At 42.7% G+C, this 17715-nt stretch overlaps 1 protein-coding gene across 4 annotated transcripts in view; it reads right to left on the bottom strand.

The window, feature by feature from the left end:
- Positions 1–17468, bottom strand: part of LOC129858509 (reticulon-4-like) — a 31724-nt gene extending 14256 nt beyond the window's left edge. The window contains exons 1-3 of one of the 4 annotated variants that reach the window (XM_055927800.1): positions 16764–17468; positions 10117–10170; positions 7561–9360 (exon numbers count right to left, since the gene is read on the bottom strand). In XM_055927800.1, coding sequence (XP_055783775.1) covers positions 7561–9360; positions 10117–10170; positions 16764–17229 — 2320 coding nt within the window. In that variant the 5' untranslated portion in view covers positions 17230–17468. The remainder of the gene's footprint in view (positions 1–7560; positions 9361–10116; positions 10171–16763) is intronic. The other 3 variants (XM_055927809.1, XM_055927818.1, XM_055927827.1) reach the window with 3 other exon arrangements.
- Between the last annotated feature and the right edge of the window lie 247 nt (positions 17469–17715).

The raw sequence follows: 17715 nt of genomic DNA, 5'->3' as shown, positions 1-17715 counted from the left end.
AAGTCTGCCTAGGTTTCCTCATTCTTGTTTCAAATCATTTATATTGCGTTAGTGTTTTCAGAAAGTTATTTAGAGAGTTGACAAAAGTATATTCACTCAGAACTTTAGCTGGAGTCATTTAGATAAATGGGAGGTACATTTTGTACCATATGGGTGTAGTCCTACTGAAGACTATGGGAGACTAATTAATTATACAGTGGTCAGTTACTACAGTTCTGTGGATTCAAAACAACCTGCAATCTCACTAAGGGGGTTTTGCGAATGAGATAGGGCAGGGGTGATGTTTGATGGTATTGCATTTCGAGTCGAACAAATAAGGGAACACTTGCTGACAAGCTCTATTCTTCATCGGCTGGTGTCGCAATGCAGGCAGAGCCTTTTTATTGGGCGATTCCTCACACACTGTCTGTGTCAGCCAGCCTTGCTCAAAGGAATGTCCCAATCAGATAAATATCTGCACTCTACTGATGTGCCTCGGGGTGAATAACCAGCAAGGTAAAACTTAGCCATTCATTGTAAAAATACTTAAAATGAAAGCATAGCCTTTAACCGAACAGTCATGCAAAAATACCAAAATAAAAACACTAAATCTGAAGGCCACTGCCCCAGTGCAGTAAGCCTTCCAAACATAAGATTTTTTTTTTGCTACAACACTGCCCTTTTCACTGAGCTGGGTAAGGTTTATCTGGACATGGGAGCTCAAAAGGCAAATGGGGCCTACAAGGTGGTGTACAGTTTCATATCTCTAGTTGTTATTTTCAGCCAGGGCTAAAACCAGACAGTAGCGTTTGGTGATATCAATGACACACGATCAGGGTTTCCCAAACCTCCTGGGTGCATGTATTGTTTTTGCCCTAGCACTACACAGCGGATTCAAATAATCAAAAGCTTGATGAGCTGGTTAATTGAGTCAGCTGTGTAGTGCTAGGATTTAACAAAAACTAAATAAATGGACCCAGGGAGGGGAAGATGTGTATATACACACACACGCATGCATGCATGTACATAGTTTGCCACATTCACTCCATTAGACGCCTTAATGCATATTTGTAAATAGTACATTAAAACATTTTCCTTAAAGTATAATTTTGAAAGATCTAAATGTTTGGCATGGGTCCTCAGATCCTCAAAAGGTTCTTCAAGTGCACCATCGAGAGCATCCTGACTGGTTGCGTCACTGCCTGGTATGGCAACTGCTCGGCCTCCGACCGCAAGGCACTAGAGGGTAGAGCGTGCAGCCCAGTACATCACTGGGCCAAGCTTCCTCTTATCCACCTCTATACCAGGCAGTGTCAGAGGAAGGCCCTAACAATTGTCAAAGACTCCAGCCACCCTAGTCATAGACTGTTCTCTCTGCTACCGCACAGCAAGCGGTACCGGAGCACCAAGTCTAGGTCCAAGAGGCTTCTAAACAGCCTCTACCCCCAAGCCATATGACTCTTGAACGTCTAATAAAATGGCTACCCAGAATATTTGCATTGCCCTCCACAGTCTACACTTGTTGTATTCAGCACATTACATTTCCAAGATGGCATAGCAGTCAGACGTCCTTTGTCCTCGTCTTGTATGTATGTATGTATGTATGTATGTATGTATGTATGTATGTATGTATGTATGTATGTATGTATGTATGTATACATACACACTGCTCAAAAAAATAAAGGGAACACTTAAACAACACAATGTAACTCCAAGTCAATCACACTTCTGTGAAAACAAACTGATTGACAATACATTTCACATGCTGTTGTGCAAATGGAATAGACAACAGGTGGAAATTATAGACAATTAGCAAGACACCCCCAATAAAGGAGTGGTTCTGCAGGTGGTGACCACAGACCACTTCTCAGTTCCTATGCTTCCTGGCTGATGTTTTGGTCACTTTTGAATGCTGGCGGTGCTTTCACTCTAGTGGTAGCATGAGACGGAGTCTACAACCTACACAAGTGGCTCAGGTAGTGCAGCTCATCCAGGATGGCACATCAATGCGAGCTGTGGCAAGAAGGTTTGCTGTGTCTGTCAGCGTAGTGTCCAGAGCATGGAGGCGCTACCAGGAGACAGGCCAGTACATCAGGAGACGTGGAGGAAGCCGTAGGAGGGCAACAACCCAGCAGCATGACCGCTACCTCCGCCTTTGTGCAAGGAGGAGCACTGCCAGAGCCCTGCAAAATGACCTCTGAATTGCTGTAGAGCCTCTAGCCTTGCTCATTATACCTTATCCCACCACCCACACATGCGATGACATCACCTGGTTTCAATGACGTTTCTAGAGACAATCTCTCTCTCTCATCACTCAATGCCTAGGTTTACCTCCACTGTATTCACATCCTACCATACCTTGAAGCTATTTTAAAATCGCCCCAAAAACCTGCTCCTTTTCTTCTGTTCCAGACGTCCTAGACGACCAATTCTCATAGCTTTTAGCCGTACCCTTATTCTACTCCTCCTCTATTCCTCTGGTGATGTAGAGGTGAATCCAGGCCCTGCAGTGCCTAGCTCCACTCCTATTCCCCAGGCGCTCTTTTGATGACTTATGTCATAAGAAGATATAAGAAGCCTCCTCCCTAAGTTTGTTTTATTCACTGCTTTAGCACACTCCGCCAACCCGGATGTCCTAGCCGTGTCTGAATCCTGGCTTAGGAAGACCACCAAAAACGCTGAAATCTCCATCCCTAACTACAACATTTTCAGACAAGATAGAATGCCCAAAGGGGGCAGTGTTGCAATCTACTGCAGAGATAGCCTGCAGAGTTCTGTCCTACTATCCAGGTCTGTACCCAAACAATTTGAACGTCTACTTTTAAAAATCCACCTCTCTAAAAACAAGTCTCACCATTGCCGCCTGCTATAGACCAGCCAATGCCCCCAGCTGTGCTCTGGACACCATATGTGAACTGATTGCCCCTCCATCTATCTTCAGAGCTCGTACTGCTAGGTGACCTAAACTGGGACATGCTTAACACCCCAGCCATCATACAATCTAAGCTTGATGCCCTCAATCTCACACAAATTATCAATGAACCTACTATGTACCACCCCAAACACGGGCACCCTCGTAGATATCATCCTAACCAACTTGCCCTCTAAATACACCTCTGCTGTTTTCAACCAAGATCTCAGCGATCACTGCCTCATTACCTGCATCCGTAATGGGTCAGCGGTCAAACGACCTCCACTCATCACTGTCAAACGCTCCCCGAAACACGTCAGCGAGCAGGCCTTTCTAGTCGACTTGGCCCGGGTATCCTGGAAGGATATTGACCTCATCCCGTCAGTAGAGGATGCCTGATATTTAATTTTTAAATGCCTACCCCACCATCTTAAATAAGCATGCCCCATTCAAGAAATGTAGAACCAGGAACAGATATAGCCCATGGTTCTCTCCAGACCTGACTGCCCTTAACCAACACAAAAACATCCTATGGCGTTCTGCATAAGCATCGAACAGCCCCCGTGATATGCAACTTTTCAGGGAAGTTAGAAACCAAAATACACAGGCAGTTAGAAAAGCCAAGGCTATTTTTTTCAAGCAGAAACTTCCTTCCAACACAAACTCAAAAAAGTTCTGGGACACTGTAAAGTCCATGGAGAATAAGAACACCTCCTCCCAGCTGCCCACTGCACTGAGGACAGGAAACAGTCACCACTGATAAATCCACTATAATTGAGAATTTCAATAAGCATTTTTCTACGGCTGGCCATGCTTTCCACCTGCCTACCCCGGTCAACAGCACTGCGCCCCCCACAGCAACTCGCACAAGCCTTCCATTTCTCCTTCTCCCAAATCCAATCAGCTGATGTTCTGAAAGAGCTGCAAAATCTGAGTCTGATCCACCTCTACGCAGACGACACCATTCTGTATACTTCTGGCCCTTCTTTGGACACTTATCAACCCTCCAGATGAGCCTCAATGCCATACAACTCTCCTTCCGTGGCCTCCAACTGCTCTTAAATACAAGTCAAACTAAATGCATGCTCTTCAACCGATCGCTGCCTGCAACTGCCCACCCGTCCAGCATCACTACTCTGGACGGTTCTGACTTAGGTATTTGTAGTTGTCCACATATTCTAGGTGTCTGGTTAGACTGCAAACTCTCCTTTCAGACTCACATCAACCATCTCCAATCCAAAGTTAAATCTAGAATTGGATTCCTATTTCGCAACAAAGCATCCTTCACTCATGCTGCCAAACATACCCTCGTAAAACTGACCAACCTACCGATCCTCGACGAGGATACAAAATAGCCTCCAATACCCTACTCAATAAATTGGATGCAGTGTATCACAGTGCCATCCGTTTTGTCGCCAAAGCCCCATATACTACCCACCACTGCGACCTGTACGCTCTCGTTGGCTGGCCCACGCTTCATATTCGTCGCCAAACCCACTGGCTCCAGGTCATCTACAAGACCCTGCTAGGTAAAGTCCCCCCTTATCTCAGCTCGCTGGTCACCATAGCAGCACCCACCTGTAGCACGCGCTCCAGCAGGTATAGATCTCTGGTCATCCCCCAAAGCAAATTCCTCCTTTGGCCGCCTCTCCTTCCAGTTCTCTGCTGCCAATGACTGGAACGAACTACAAAAATTTCTGAAACTGGAAACACTATCCCTCACTAGCTTTAAGCACCAGCTGTCAGAGCAGCTCACAGATTACTGCACATAGCCCATCTATAATTTTGCCCAAACAACTCCCTCTTCCCCTACTGTATTTATTTATTTAGCTCCTTTGCACCCCATTATTTCTACTTTGCACATTCTTCCACTCCAGTGTTTTACTTGCTATTTTGTATTTACTTCGCCACCATGGCCTTTTTTTTTTGCCTTCCCTCCCTTACCTCATTTGCTCACATTGTATAGAGACATATTTTTCTACTGTATGTTTGTTTTACTCCATGTGTAACTGTGTTGTATGTGTCGAACTGCTTTGCTTTATCTTGGCCAGGTTGCAATTGTAAATGAGAACTTGTTCTCAACCTGGTTAAATAAAAGTGAAATAAAAATGTGACAAATTCAATTTGACTTACTGTCCCCAATTAAATACATGTAATTGTGTCATTGAGACATTGAATTGAAACACTAGAATTACATTAATTCCTATGGAGGAATGTTTCTTCTGGGGAGTGCCAATATGGCCGACCGGTGGCTTCAAAGCCTCTCATTGGGCAACACACAGCATCAGCAATCCACAGTTTACAGAGATAATCTAAATTCCATAGAGAAAAAATCTGGGCAAACTAAAATCACTGTGGGTGTAAGTGTAACAGTTTAACTTTTCGTCGTCCCCTCGCCCCGACCCAGGCGCGAACCAGGGACCTTCTGCACACATCAGCAACTGACACCCACGAAGCGTCGTTACCCATCGCTCCACAAAAGCCGCGGCTCTTGCAGAGCAAGGGGCAACACTACTTAAGTCTCAGAGCAAGTGACGTAACTGATTGAAATGCTACTAGCGCGTACCCGCTAACTAGCTAGCCATTTCACATCCGTTACATAAGCAAGACAGTCAGGCCTGCTAACTGCCACACTGTTCCCATGGGAGGCAGTTTTTACCAGGCCCTGTGGTACCATTCAAACCAATTGGCAAGAATCAAACATTTAATTGTAGATCAGCTAAATTTTCTAACCAGGCGTATTATGAAAAAAAAAAAAAAAAGGGTGTTCATAAGATATACTGCATGTCTATGAATAATGATAGGCATTTAAATATTACTACACGGCTGAAATGTAAGCACAAAACCCCTGGACTTACTCCACATTTAGTTGCGTTACAGCCGGAATTCAAAATGGATGAAATAGATCCTCACCCATCTACACACAATACCCTAATGACAAAGTGAAAACATGTTTAGACATTTTAGCAGATGTATTGAAAACTAAATCTCATTTACATACAGAACCCTGTGTCAATACTTCGTAGAAGCACCTTTGTCAGCCATTACAGCTGAGAGTCTTTCTGGGTAAGTCTAAGAGCTTTCCACACCTGGATTGTGCAACATTTGCCCATTATTATTTTCTAAATTCTTCAAGCTCTGTCAAATTGGTTGTTGATCATTGCGAGAACCATTTTAAGGTCTTGCCATAGATTTCAAGTAGATTTAAGTCAAAACGTTAACTCTGCAACATTCACTGTCTTCTTGGTAAGCAACTCCAGACTAGATTTGGCTTTGTGTTTTAGGTTATTGTCCTGCTGAAAGTGTCTGGTGGAAAGCAGACAACTAGGTTTACCTCTAAGACTTTGCCTGTGCTTAACTCCATTCCCTTTTTTTATCCTGAAACACTCCCCAGTCCTTAACGATTACAAGCATACCCGTATCATGAGGCAGCCTCCACTATGCTTGAAAATATGGAGTCGTACTCAGTAATGCATTGTATTTGCCCTAAACATAACTTTGTATTCACAACAAAAAGTGAATAGCTGAGCCACATTTTTTGCAATATTACATTAGTACCATGTTGCTAACAGGATGCACGTTTTTGAATATTTATATTCTTTACAGGCTTCCTTGTCGCTGTCAATTAGGTTCGTATTGTGGAGTGTAAACACTTATTAATCCATCCTCATCACTGTTCTCATGGTGAAATCCCTGAGTGGTTTTGTTCATCTCCGGCAATGGAGTTTGGAAGGACGTCTGTATCTTTGTAGTGACTGGTTGTATTGCGACACCATCCAAAGTGTAATTAATAACTTCACCATGCTCAAGAGGATATTCAATGTCTGCTTTTTTATTTTTACCCATCTACCAATAAGTACACTTCTTTGCGAGGCATGTGAAAACCTCCCTGGTCTTTATGGTTGAATCTGTGTGAAATTCCTTGCTCGACAGAGGGACCTTACAGATAAATTGTATGTATGGGGTACAGATAGAAGGTAGTCATTCAAAAATCATGTTTAACACGCAACTTAAGTAAAATAGTACTCCTGAACTTATTTAGGGTTGACATAAAAGGGGTTGCATACTTATTGACTCAAGATATTTCAGCCTAATTTTCTATTAATAAGTATACATTTCAAAAAGAATAATTCCACTTTGACATTATGGGTCATTGTGTGTAGGTCAGTGACAAATAAAATCTCTATTTAATAAATTGTTTATTCAGGCTGTAACAAAATGTGGGAAAAGTCAAGGCGTGTGAATACTTTGAAGGCACTGTATAGCTTAATGAGGTATGGGATTATACATTGCTAGGTCACTTCCTATAAATGGATTGTGTGGTGTCAATGTAATTTTAACATAATCTCTTTGTAACCCCACCCATTGCACATTTGTATTATGTTTCTGCACAGAGAAGTCGAGAGAAATTCATTACTTACTACATCAAGAGGATGGATTCAAAAACACAAATTAAGAAAATATGAAAAACAATATCATGCCAACACATGCACCCAATTGTAAATGTTTTTTTTTATGCTATAAAAAAAAGGGACAATGCAGAGGAGAAAGGTGATGAAAAAATGAAAACTTATGGGGGGAAAAAGGGAAATGACAACCAAGGAGAGTAAAATGATGCACCAATAAAAACAAAAAAAATAACTGTTGGTGAACTTCCATGTGGAAATTACCTGCTTCAGCACTCAGGTTGGGCATCTGATCCATTTTGTCCTTAGCGAGCAACTCCGGTCCTGTGTCCTTAGCGAGCAACTCCGGTTTGCGAACAGGCGAGTGGATGAGAGGGGCCTTTGAGGTGGGACCTTTGGTATCATCCTTCTCCAGGTCTGACTTAACCTTCTGGGTGAGTAGGAGGTAAGAGCGCTGACTAGGAGATTCTTCCTGAACTTCTGGGACTAGATTTGCAGACGCCACACCCGTCAGCCCTAAGCACATGTCATCTTCATCCATGCTAAACTCTGTTGCCTTCGCAAACTTGGAGCTATCTAATGCTTCTAGAAACTCATCGATTACACCCCTGAGGGGCCTCTCGATGAACTCAAACTCTTCAGAGGACACTTCCGGCTCAGAGATATCCTCTGCTGCCTCTTCCACTTTCATGTCATTCTTCTCAGACTCCACCTGGAAACTTGCAGGATTCTTGGCCATTGCCTCCAGAACAGGGGACAGGGAGTCTGCTGACGGACTCTCAGAATCAGAATCTTCAGGGGTCTTTCTTGTCTGGAAATTAAGAGGCTCTAATTTGTTCACAATTTGAGGTGAATCTTGACTGGAAAACATCCAATCTTTTTGTTCTATCTGGACAGGTGCTTTGCTATGGGGTGTAGGCTCTGCCTCCTTTACGAGGTCAAAGGCACTAAAGCCTTCATCTTCAGCCTTCACCTTCACAGCTAGCCTTGCTTCAGTCTCCTCAGTCAGCTCCTTCAGCAGTAAAGCTTTGGAATCGAAAGCAAAGGGATTTGTGGCCGACACAGGGACAGTGGGTGACTCAACCATCTTCCGGATAGGAGCAGGGCTTGGCTCAGTGCTTCCTTCAGAAGAGCCAGAGTCCACTTTGTCAGGGTTCAGAGGGAAGGGCTTTAAGATATCTGGAAGAGATGGAAGTGTAGAGTCCTCGCTCTCTTTTGGGGCGGTTGAGAACTGATTGAATGGCTCCATGAGCGAGTCCGCAGCCATCTTGACAGACTCATACGTTTTTGTTTCATCATAATATGATGGTGGGCTGCCATCTTGTGAGTCTTCAGCCCGGCCATACTGAACCAGGTCTGGGGTGGGACTCTCAGACATTTTAGCTGCCTGGCTGTCAGAAGTCATATCCCCAAGATGGGAGAACCCAGCATCTGCTACAGGGGAGAAGCCCTGGAATGGATTCTTCTTCACCTTAAACATTAAGTCATCATCTGATTGGCCAAGCATATCTGGCTCATACCCAGAGGAGCCTCTGGATGCTGAGTCTTTGGTAAACGTATCCATGGAGGCCCTGGGGTTGTCTTGAGAAGCTAAGAATGGAGAATCCCAGTGCTCTGTTGGGTTAGAGGAGGCAGGTGCAATGTCAGATTCAGGAGTCATCAGGGGATTATTGGGGGACTGGGAAGGAGTAGTAGACCTGACTGAGCTACAAAGCTGCTCTTCAGGAGAGACCACTCCACTGTCTCCACACAGAGACTTGGACCCTACATCGCTCTCAGGGCATTTTTTTATATATTTACTTTGAGTGTAGGTAGCAGTTTCTAACCCTTTCACAATATCCTCATCACTCAAACTAAATCCTAATCTGGTGTTACCCTCTTCATCCCAAGGCATATCCTTGGTCAGTATTTTGGGGGGCTCAGTAGAAGGCCAAGAAGAGAAGCCCAATGGAGCAGATGTTGGATTTGGACTCTCTGACAAAGAGAGGTCTTCCAGAGAGTCGGGAGAGTGAAGGCGAGAGAGAGGGAAGATGGGAGCAGGGGAATCACCCTTCTGCCCAAGTTCTTGAGTAAAGAGGGAAAATGCAATACATCAAGACACACTCCATTCCTTCAGCGCTAGCAAGCCATGCCTGGCATGCCCTGCCAGCAGTCTGCAGAGTTGAGGTGGTGTTTCCCATCAGTGATCTCAGAGTTATCAACTGGCATGCCAAAAGATGCTAAACCAATTATGGGAGCAATCAATGAGGGGAATCATCACCTAAACTTTTAACTGTAAAGTTAGTCTTCTATCTTCTCTACTGTAAGTGGACTTATCACAGGGATTCACATTATAGGATCATACAAACAATGTTAGTCTTTCTTTTAAATTACTTAAATGCAAAAGCAATGTAAAATATTATTAAAGGCCAAGTACAGTTATCCTGTGTTTTATATCATATTGTACAATAGCTGATAAAAATGAACACTGTAAAAGTGTAAACAAATTTGATCAGTGTTATTTCCTGATAGTTGCTGGTTGAATAAACGATTTACACAGGACCTTCTAATCATGGGTGGAATTTCAGCTTGCCTGGTGACATCCCCAGGTGGTAAATGTAGCTAAAAAGGCAATTGGTTTATTTTATTTTTACAATTGGAAACTATTACAGTAAGGTACATAATTGCTACCAAGAAATTTGACATTACTATATAAACAGCTGCATTTGGGCCTTTAACAAACTTCGCATGCATATCAGTCAAAATGTAATTAAGGTATAAAAGGCATGAAATTAAAGAGAAGATGCAGGAGGGCAAAGGCAGCCAGGAAAAAGAACTTGCCTTTTGGGAATTGCATCAGAGGTTGAGGCGCAGCAGAAGGAAGAAAATTGTCATCTGAAAAAGAGACAGTAGCACAGTGTGAAGTGGACAATGCCAGCAGCTGAGAAAACAATTAACACTTCAACAGTGTGAAACAGAACCTAACATGGGGCCTCTACACTACTTTGACAACAAACTAGGTCCAGGAGAGATGCTTCTGTAGTGTAAACAGATGGATCTAGATTCAAATCTCTTGAAGAGATCTGCCACATGACCTCCGGAGATAGTGGGGGGAACATATACACCACATAGTGGGTTCCGAAACTATTGATACCTTTGACAAAGATGAACAAAAATGACTAAAATAAATATTTCAAATACGGAGCTATATTGTATGCTAAAATACTAATACAAAGAAAGAGGTTGTGTTTAACAAGTCATTTTTTTCAACAACAAAAAAGGTAGAGGTCAAAATTATTCACAACCCTGTTGTCAATACCTCACCTTCCGAGGACAATGGCACAGCCTTTTTCTAAAATGTTTAATGAGTTGGAGAACACATTGGGAATGATCTTAGACCATTCCGCCCTACAGAACCCTTAGTCTACGCTTAGACTGCCCTCTTCAATTTGAGGAAAAGCCCAAAACCTGTCAATTGACTCCAGTCACCCAAGTCAGACTGCGCTCTGCTACCGCACGGCAAGCAGTACCGATGGACCAAGTCTGGAACCTGAACAATTTCTACAGTAGCTCTATACTGGAGTACTACACTACCCGGCCTATCTGCATTGACCCTTTTGTACTAGCTTTGACTCAGTAAACAGTAGCAGCATATGCATTTTCGGTCACTTTATTCCTAGTTATATGTACCTAGCTACCACAAGAACTTTGTACCCCTGCACGTCGACTCAGTACCCCTTGTATATGGCCAGGTACTCTGCTCACGTAAACGTCTGTAGCTTCCGAACAGTTTGACCTACAAAGTATAAGGGGAGACTGACGAACATAATGGTGTTCTACGTTTTGCTCTACGACCCCCACCAGGGATACAAACTGGTGCGGACCCAAAAAGGTGACTATATTTTCCCACACTGAAACGTGTAAAAAAGAAAATCCCTGCTAGGGGGAAATGCAGGTTAACATAGAATATGATCTACGTAACCAGTCTGTGTGTAAAATAAAACGTGGTTAATGTGAACCTAACTCACAGCTAAAAAATGTAAAGAAAGCAATCCAATGTTATTTGTTGCCTAGACTTCACTGCAAAATTACACAAGTCTTGAGAAAAAAAAAATACACTAATATTGCAGTTAGCCATGGACAGCCTTTACAATAGAATGCTTGCGGCCATTCCACACACACACACACAACCTAAATGGAGCACTTGGGGGGGAAAAAACATCTTACATAGAACTGGAATGAAACAAACAGGCATTCTATTTTTTACTCTATTATAGTGGCCACTATGCACAATGCTACATATGTGCAAAAATAACATTTACTGAGTAAAAATGTAATAATCCCCCCTCACGTGTTACTGTCAAGTTCAACACAACAAAAGCAATATCTTTGGGCTACACTGCACATTATACACTTTCTGCCTGTGGACATCTGTTCTACAATGTGCCAGCAGATCATGATACCCTTTGTTGGCATAATTGATCTATTTCAGGCAGAGAGAGCACCTGGCATACCCCTTTTTATCCACTGTATTGAAAAAGTGAGAAAGGAAACTGTGTGGTGTTCCTTTCACCTCTACAGTGGCATCCAGCTTAAGCCAGGCCCAGCTACACTTAACTGTTTAACAAGCAACGCTTCATTTTCACCTACCGTAGTTCTCTCATTCTGAAAATTAACCATACACTGTAGAGGGAAAGCATTAGCTTACAGATAGTAGTTAGTTCGTTAGAGATAACATTTCCAACAGATTGCCAGGGTCCGGTAATCAACTAACGTGTTATAACTTGTGGAACGGCAAGGAGTCATAACATTACCAGTTAATACAATAGCGAATTGGTTAGGTTACTAACGTTAGGTAACGTTACATCAGATGTGCTAACTGACTTTATTAGCCAGCTACTTTTCACACCATAAACAACATTATTTGATCAGATAAGTTGGCTAATGTGGCTCAACATTTCTCTGGCTAGCTAACGGAGAATTCGAGCCAGCCAGCAAGATCCTTAAGAATACTTGTTCCACCACCCTCACCTCAAACTTTCCAAATGCCAGTTGTTTTTCAGTTACAGCTCATGGAGTACACTTCATCACCTTCTCACACCCGTCTCCGTGGTCAGGCTTCTCACCTACCTCGTCGTTATCGTTCAGGGGAAGCACAAACTGCCTTTCCAATCTCCCGCCGTCTTCCCAGAGCGTGCGCTGATGACGTAACTAGCAAATTGGTTGTCTTTTCAGTCGCGTGCTGCTTCTGTTATGTGAACGATTGGCTGAGCCTTGGAAACAGCCAGTGTTGCTCCAAATGCGAATCACTCGTTCGCTTACAGCCAGTAGTGATCCAAAGTCGTCGTCGTCGGCCCCCCCCAAAACTTCTCATTGGAGCTACACAAATCATGTAGGTAACCTATTTTGGATTCAAAATGGCGAACTTTGTCGAAAGGTGACTAGTTTGCATCCCTATCCACAAGTTTCAGGAGACACGGCTGAAGTCGGTACTGTTGATGTGCCAACTTCTGTTTGGTAGTTTTTTGTTTCTCCTAGATTTAGGCCAGTTCAAAACCTTGTTTCTCATGTGTGTTTGACTGTCCTTTGCCATCTATAAATGCGTTATTCAATCCATTACTATGGGCTTTAGTAGTAAAGGCAAAAAAAATCTATATTTTTATCCAATAATGTATTTGATACCTAAAAAGGGGTCCTAAAATTCTAATAGCTAATTGATCCTTGGTATAACCATCTTAAAACAATTCCATATGTTAGCTCAGTAGAATTTAAGAGGGCAATCCATAAGCGCAGACGAAGGATCTGAAAGGAGGAATGGTCTAAGATCGCTCCCAATGTGTTCTCCAACTCATACAATATTTTATTTAAAGCCTCAGTGCCATTATCCTCACAAGGTGAGGTATTGAAAACAGGGGTGCCAAATAATCCTGTTCTCTGAGCGATTGTATAAAATAATTTCACCTTTTATGTATACATTATAGCTCTTTATTTGAATTATTCCGTTGTCATTTTTGCTTAGCTTTACATCTGGACAAACTACACCTCTGCGAACTGGGAGATCTGGGGCTTAATCAAGTGCCTACTGTGCCGGCCAATCGGATAGCTCAAATCGTTGTGCCTACAGCTTCCACTACCCCGGCCACAGCAAAGTTTTAAAACCCTGACCAGAGTGAGACTGTCAAAGAATACAGCAAAGAGATGCTGTTTTTAGGAGTGCGTTCATGTCTAAGTTTTTATTCAGCACCGCCACTGTTTATATTTCAACACTATTACAAAAGGCGCTTCTCCCTACTTTCCACTCACGCCGCAATGAATGAGTAGCAAAGTGTATCGATAGCCCTGCGTTTTTATTATTAGAAGCTATTTTAATATCAAATAATTTTTTCACTTTCTCTGGTCATGGGAACAACATGAATTTGTGCATGAGGCAGATGCGGTGTGACTCGAGTTTCACCATCAGTTGGAAGACAGCGCCCCCCCCTCTGGTCAGTCTCACCAGGGGAAAGGAAGGAGAGAGCACGCTCTGGAACGCTCTGCTGCCCTCTCCCTCGGTTGAGACTAATGCAGTGTTCAAAATAACTGTGAACTTGGAAATCGTTGACTTTGAGCTTGAGTTCCTTGAATGCACTGATTTTCCAACCTGAAGATCACTGTGATCATGATTTGACTTATCCCTTCCCTCCCTGCTCTGAGGGGTAGATCTCTGCTTTCTTTTTGACTGCGAAAGTGATACTCTGAAAATGTTGGTGCCCGTTGTATTATGGTATGCTAATAGCTGCACCCATATCCAAGGCTAGTGTAAACAGAAAAGTTGGAAATCTGATGTTATCACTAGACATATTTTACTAACGTAAATCCACCCAGTGTGCAACATTGCTTACACCCTCTGCAAAGACAGGCAGCTTATAGCATACAAGATGGGAATAGCTTACAGGCATGTAACAAAGTCTGGGAAAAAGGTCATTAGTGTCAGAATGACTGAAGAATTGACTTTTTAATGTAGCAGCATGAAGATCAACCTTTAAAAGGCAAAATAACTGATACAATTAGGCATAGCAGTCATTTTCTGATCCAAGCAGACATTTTTTTTTAAGTTAATGAACTAAATTAATCAATAATTCCAATTTGCGACAGGTTAAGCAGCAAAAATTTGGTTCAGGCTCTAAGATATAATAGCCTAGACAACGTATTTGAAAGTAGTAATCCCTCTTTCAATCCTTGATTCCAGCTTTTGTGCCTAACTGGTTGAGACATATGCTTGACAGACACCCAAGCAGAGCATTAGGTTGAGAGAGAAAGAGCACAAATTCAAATCAAGACCATCTAAACAAAATGTGAAATGTTTAATAGCAAAAATTTCCCAATTTGAATGCTATGAGCTCCATTTTAGCCAAGTCACCAAAATTATACAATATTCTCAATAACCTGCAGATTAAAATGTCTTGGAATGTTTCAATAGGACAGATGCAAAACATGTTTTCAATGATTAAGAACACAACAATTGAAAATCACTAGTTGCCATCAACGTACAATGGTTCTGAATACCATTGTCCAATCACACAAAAAAAAAATGAATAAAAGCATCCACTCCTCAAAAGCCAGGAAATATCACATTACAAATGCATTTATTACCGTACTGATTATTCAGATTAGACCAGTTTAAAGACCGGTTACTTCTCTAGTCTAGGTTACAGCATTGAAGTACATCTAAAATTGAACCATAGACAATTAACATTAGCTATAATGAAATCCATGTTGCTTGAATTCTGTCCACCTGTTCTGCATAGGCTAGTAGTCAATGACTTTGCTTGAACACTTTCGTTGAACCTAAAATGTAGGCCAACACCTGCCCATGAAATGTAATATGTCTGAGAGGCAAATAAAGCTAATGGCACAGACTGCAATGAACGCCATGTTACCTCTAGTCACAAGTCAATATGAAATATGAGAAGGGGTCATTCTAGTACATTATAGTTGTGCAGTTATTAACTAGAGCGGTGCACAGTATTGTAGGTGTAACATTAACGACAGTCAGTGTGGCGCGTGATTGAGAAACGGAGGCCTAGTTAAACGTACACCATATAGCAACTACAGCACTGTGTTAACGTTCCAACTTAAAAAGTAGACCAACACAAAGTCAGAAGTGATTCAGTGCATTAGTAGCAGCTAAATCCAGCTGTGATAGTATTGATACACGCTTAAGCATGCTCATCTAGCCCTTCCTAGGATAGCGAGAATACACATCACAGCAAAAACAGGGAGCAAACCCACAAGGCCCGTCAGAGCCAGTAGGACCATTTCCTTTACACCATCTATCCTGCAGTAAGAAGGCATTCCAAATGATTGCAGGAAACCGAAATAGAATATAAAGCATGTCTGCCCTTCCAAAATGACAAGTATGCTTATATTAGTCCTTAGGCAATAGTCGGGCCTAAAGCGATTAAATGGAATGACACTCAAACAGGTCTTTGTAATGGTCTCCCAACCCCGCCCTGCCCGTCTGGCCTCGCATGTCTGGTTAAGTGCTCAGCTATTCTAACAGAAAATATAACATTTTAAATTAAATTCGTGTGCGCTAAGGCGCTAACCAAGTTACACAATAACAATGCTCTCAAACAATGTCTGTCTTCACCCGAATGAGATAAAAACACGTCATTATCCAAAAGCGTGAATGGTTGACAGATCGGGAGATTTGAGGGGTGAAAACCCAATTTCTCGTGCGATGAAAAATGTTACCCATCATAAAAATTGCTTGCTTCCACGAGGTAGCTACCGTTCACTTAAGGTATTTTGGGATAAACAACTAAAACAGGGGAGTAGACGACTGTAGATGAGATTCCTTTGTTGTGACTAATCCAAGCCATCTTGACTGAGTCAGAACAGAGCTTGCTAGCTTGGCTTGCGCAACCACAAACCAGGTCGGAAAATGACAGTCAGAATTATTCTAGTATGAGCCAATTTGTTAGTTAATTGGATTTAAAAAAATACTCTGGCATTTCATGTTATGTAATAATCAGCACCGATGCATCCGTTTAAATAAATTGTCGAAATAGGTGGTACAATTCTGCCAGTTCACTAGCTTCTTGCCGATGTGTCAAGTAGGTGGTCCGCATCATCTTTACAAAGCCACCTATCTAGTTAACCATCCTTTTTTTAGGGAGGGGGGACTTCGGAATGGTTAGTTAGCTAGCCTGCCACTGCGTGTCTGTGTGGAGTATCTGACTATATCTAGCTACCAATGCAGTCTCGAGCCGTGCGCAACAATTTCATATTTTCCAAAAAATGGTTTATGAATGTTGCCGCATCAATTCCACAATCACATACGCTAGCTAACGTTACCAAAAATGAGTTAGCCAGCCAGTCAACGGTAACAATATTGCCAATTAAGTTAGCAAGCAAGTACTGAAACGTCTATTTTAAATAACGCTTTACCAAGAGACAGATTTAAAAACCAGATGATCCTTAAAATACTTAAATTGACTACTCACGGGGTGGTGCTGGAGGAGCCGCAGTCGCTTCTTCCTCTGGAGCTGCTTCTAGTACTGGACCTGCTTCTTCTGGAGCTGCTTTTGCCGGGGGATATGGTCTGATGAGTTCTGGCAAAGAGTCTGCATCCAAACAATTGAGAATCACTGGTGCTGGAATTATTTCTGCCAACTCTTCCTCTGGTGGAGTGGAATCTGGAATCACCTCGTCGTGTGTCAGTTGTGCTGTGGCACGCTCTGTAGCGGTGGTCAGTAGCGCTTCCTCGTCCTTCCTAAATTTGATTATATCCTCGGGGTACGAAGCTTTGTGCCTCTCAATAGCATCATGTGCTCCGCCAACTAAGTCTACAATATCATCGTCGCCAAATGTAGCTGTGGCCTCGTTGTTGCCATAATGATTACCGTATTGACTGTATCTACTCATTTCGTCTTCGGTTGTGGACGATACGACTTGCTCACCGTCGTCCATCTAACGTTAACTACCGGTTGTCTGCGGATAAAGTTCGTACTTTGCAGGGCACGTTCACTGAATAACTACGAACACTCAAAAACTCCAACAAACGAAATAAGCTCGTTGAATTCCCTCGGGCTTTTTGGGTCCGAATAAACTACTGTTACAGAAAAACGACTCGAACACTGCCACGGAACAACCGAATAGCTCGTGTGAGTCGCCTACTACACCTAGCACCTTCACCAGAATGTTGAAATAGATAAACTAGAGTTGAGTGACCAATAACTACCGAATAACCCTGAGCGATGCCACCTGTGACCAATAAGGTGTTGGGGAATCGCTGCATTTGTTAACACCCCTTTCACAACCCTGGCACAGTGAGGGGATTTGATTATCTGGCCCGGGTTATGTGTATGAGGAGTTTATATTGGGTGAAAAGTTCACGCATTCGTTTGGAACTGGGCTGCCTTCCAGGCGTGAGCCAGGAGCCCCATTTAAAGCCCA

Source organism: Salvelinus fontinalis, chromosome 1 (assembly GCF_029448725.1).
Source record: "Salvelinus fontinalis isolate EN_2023a chromosome 1, ASM2944872v1, whole genome shotgun sequence".
NCBI lineage: Eukaryota > Metazoa > Chordata > Actinopteri > Salmoniformes > Salmonidae > Salvelinus > Salvelinus fontinalis.
This window is presented reverse-complemented; position numbering and strand designations above follow the sequence as displayed.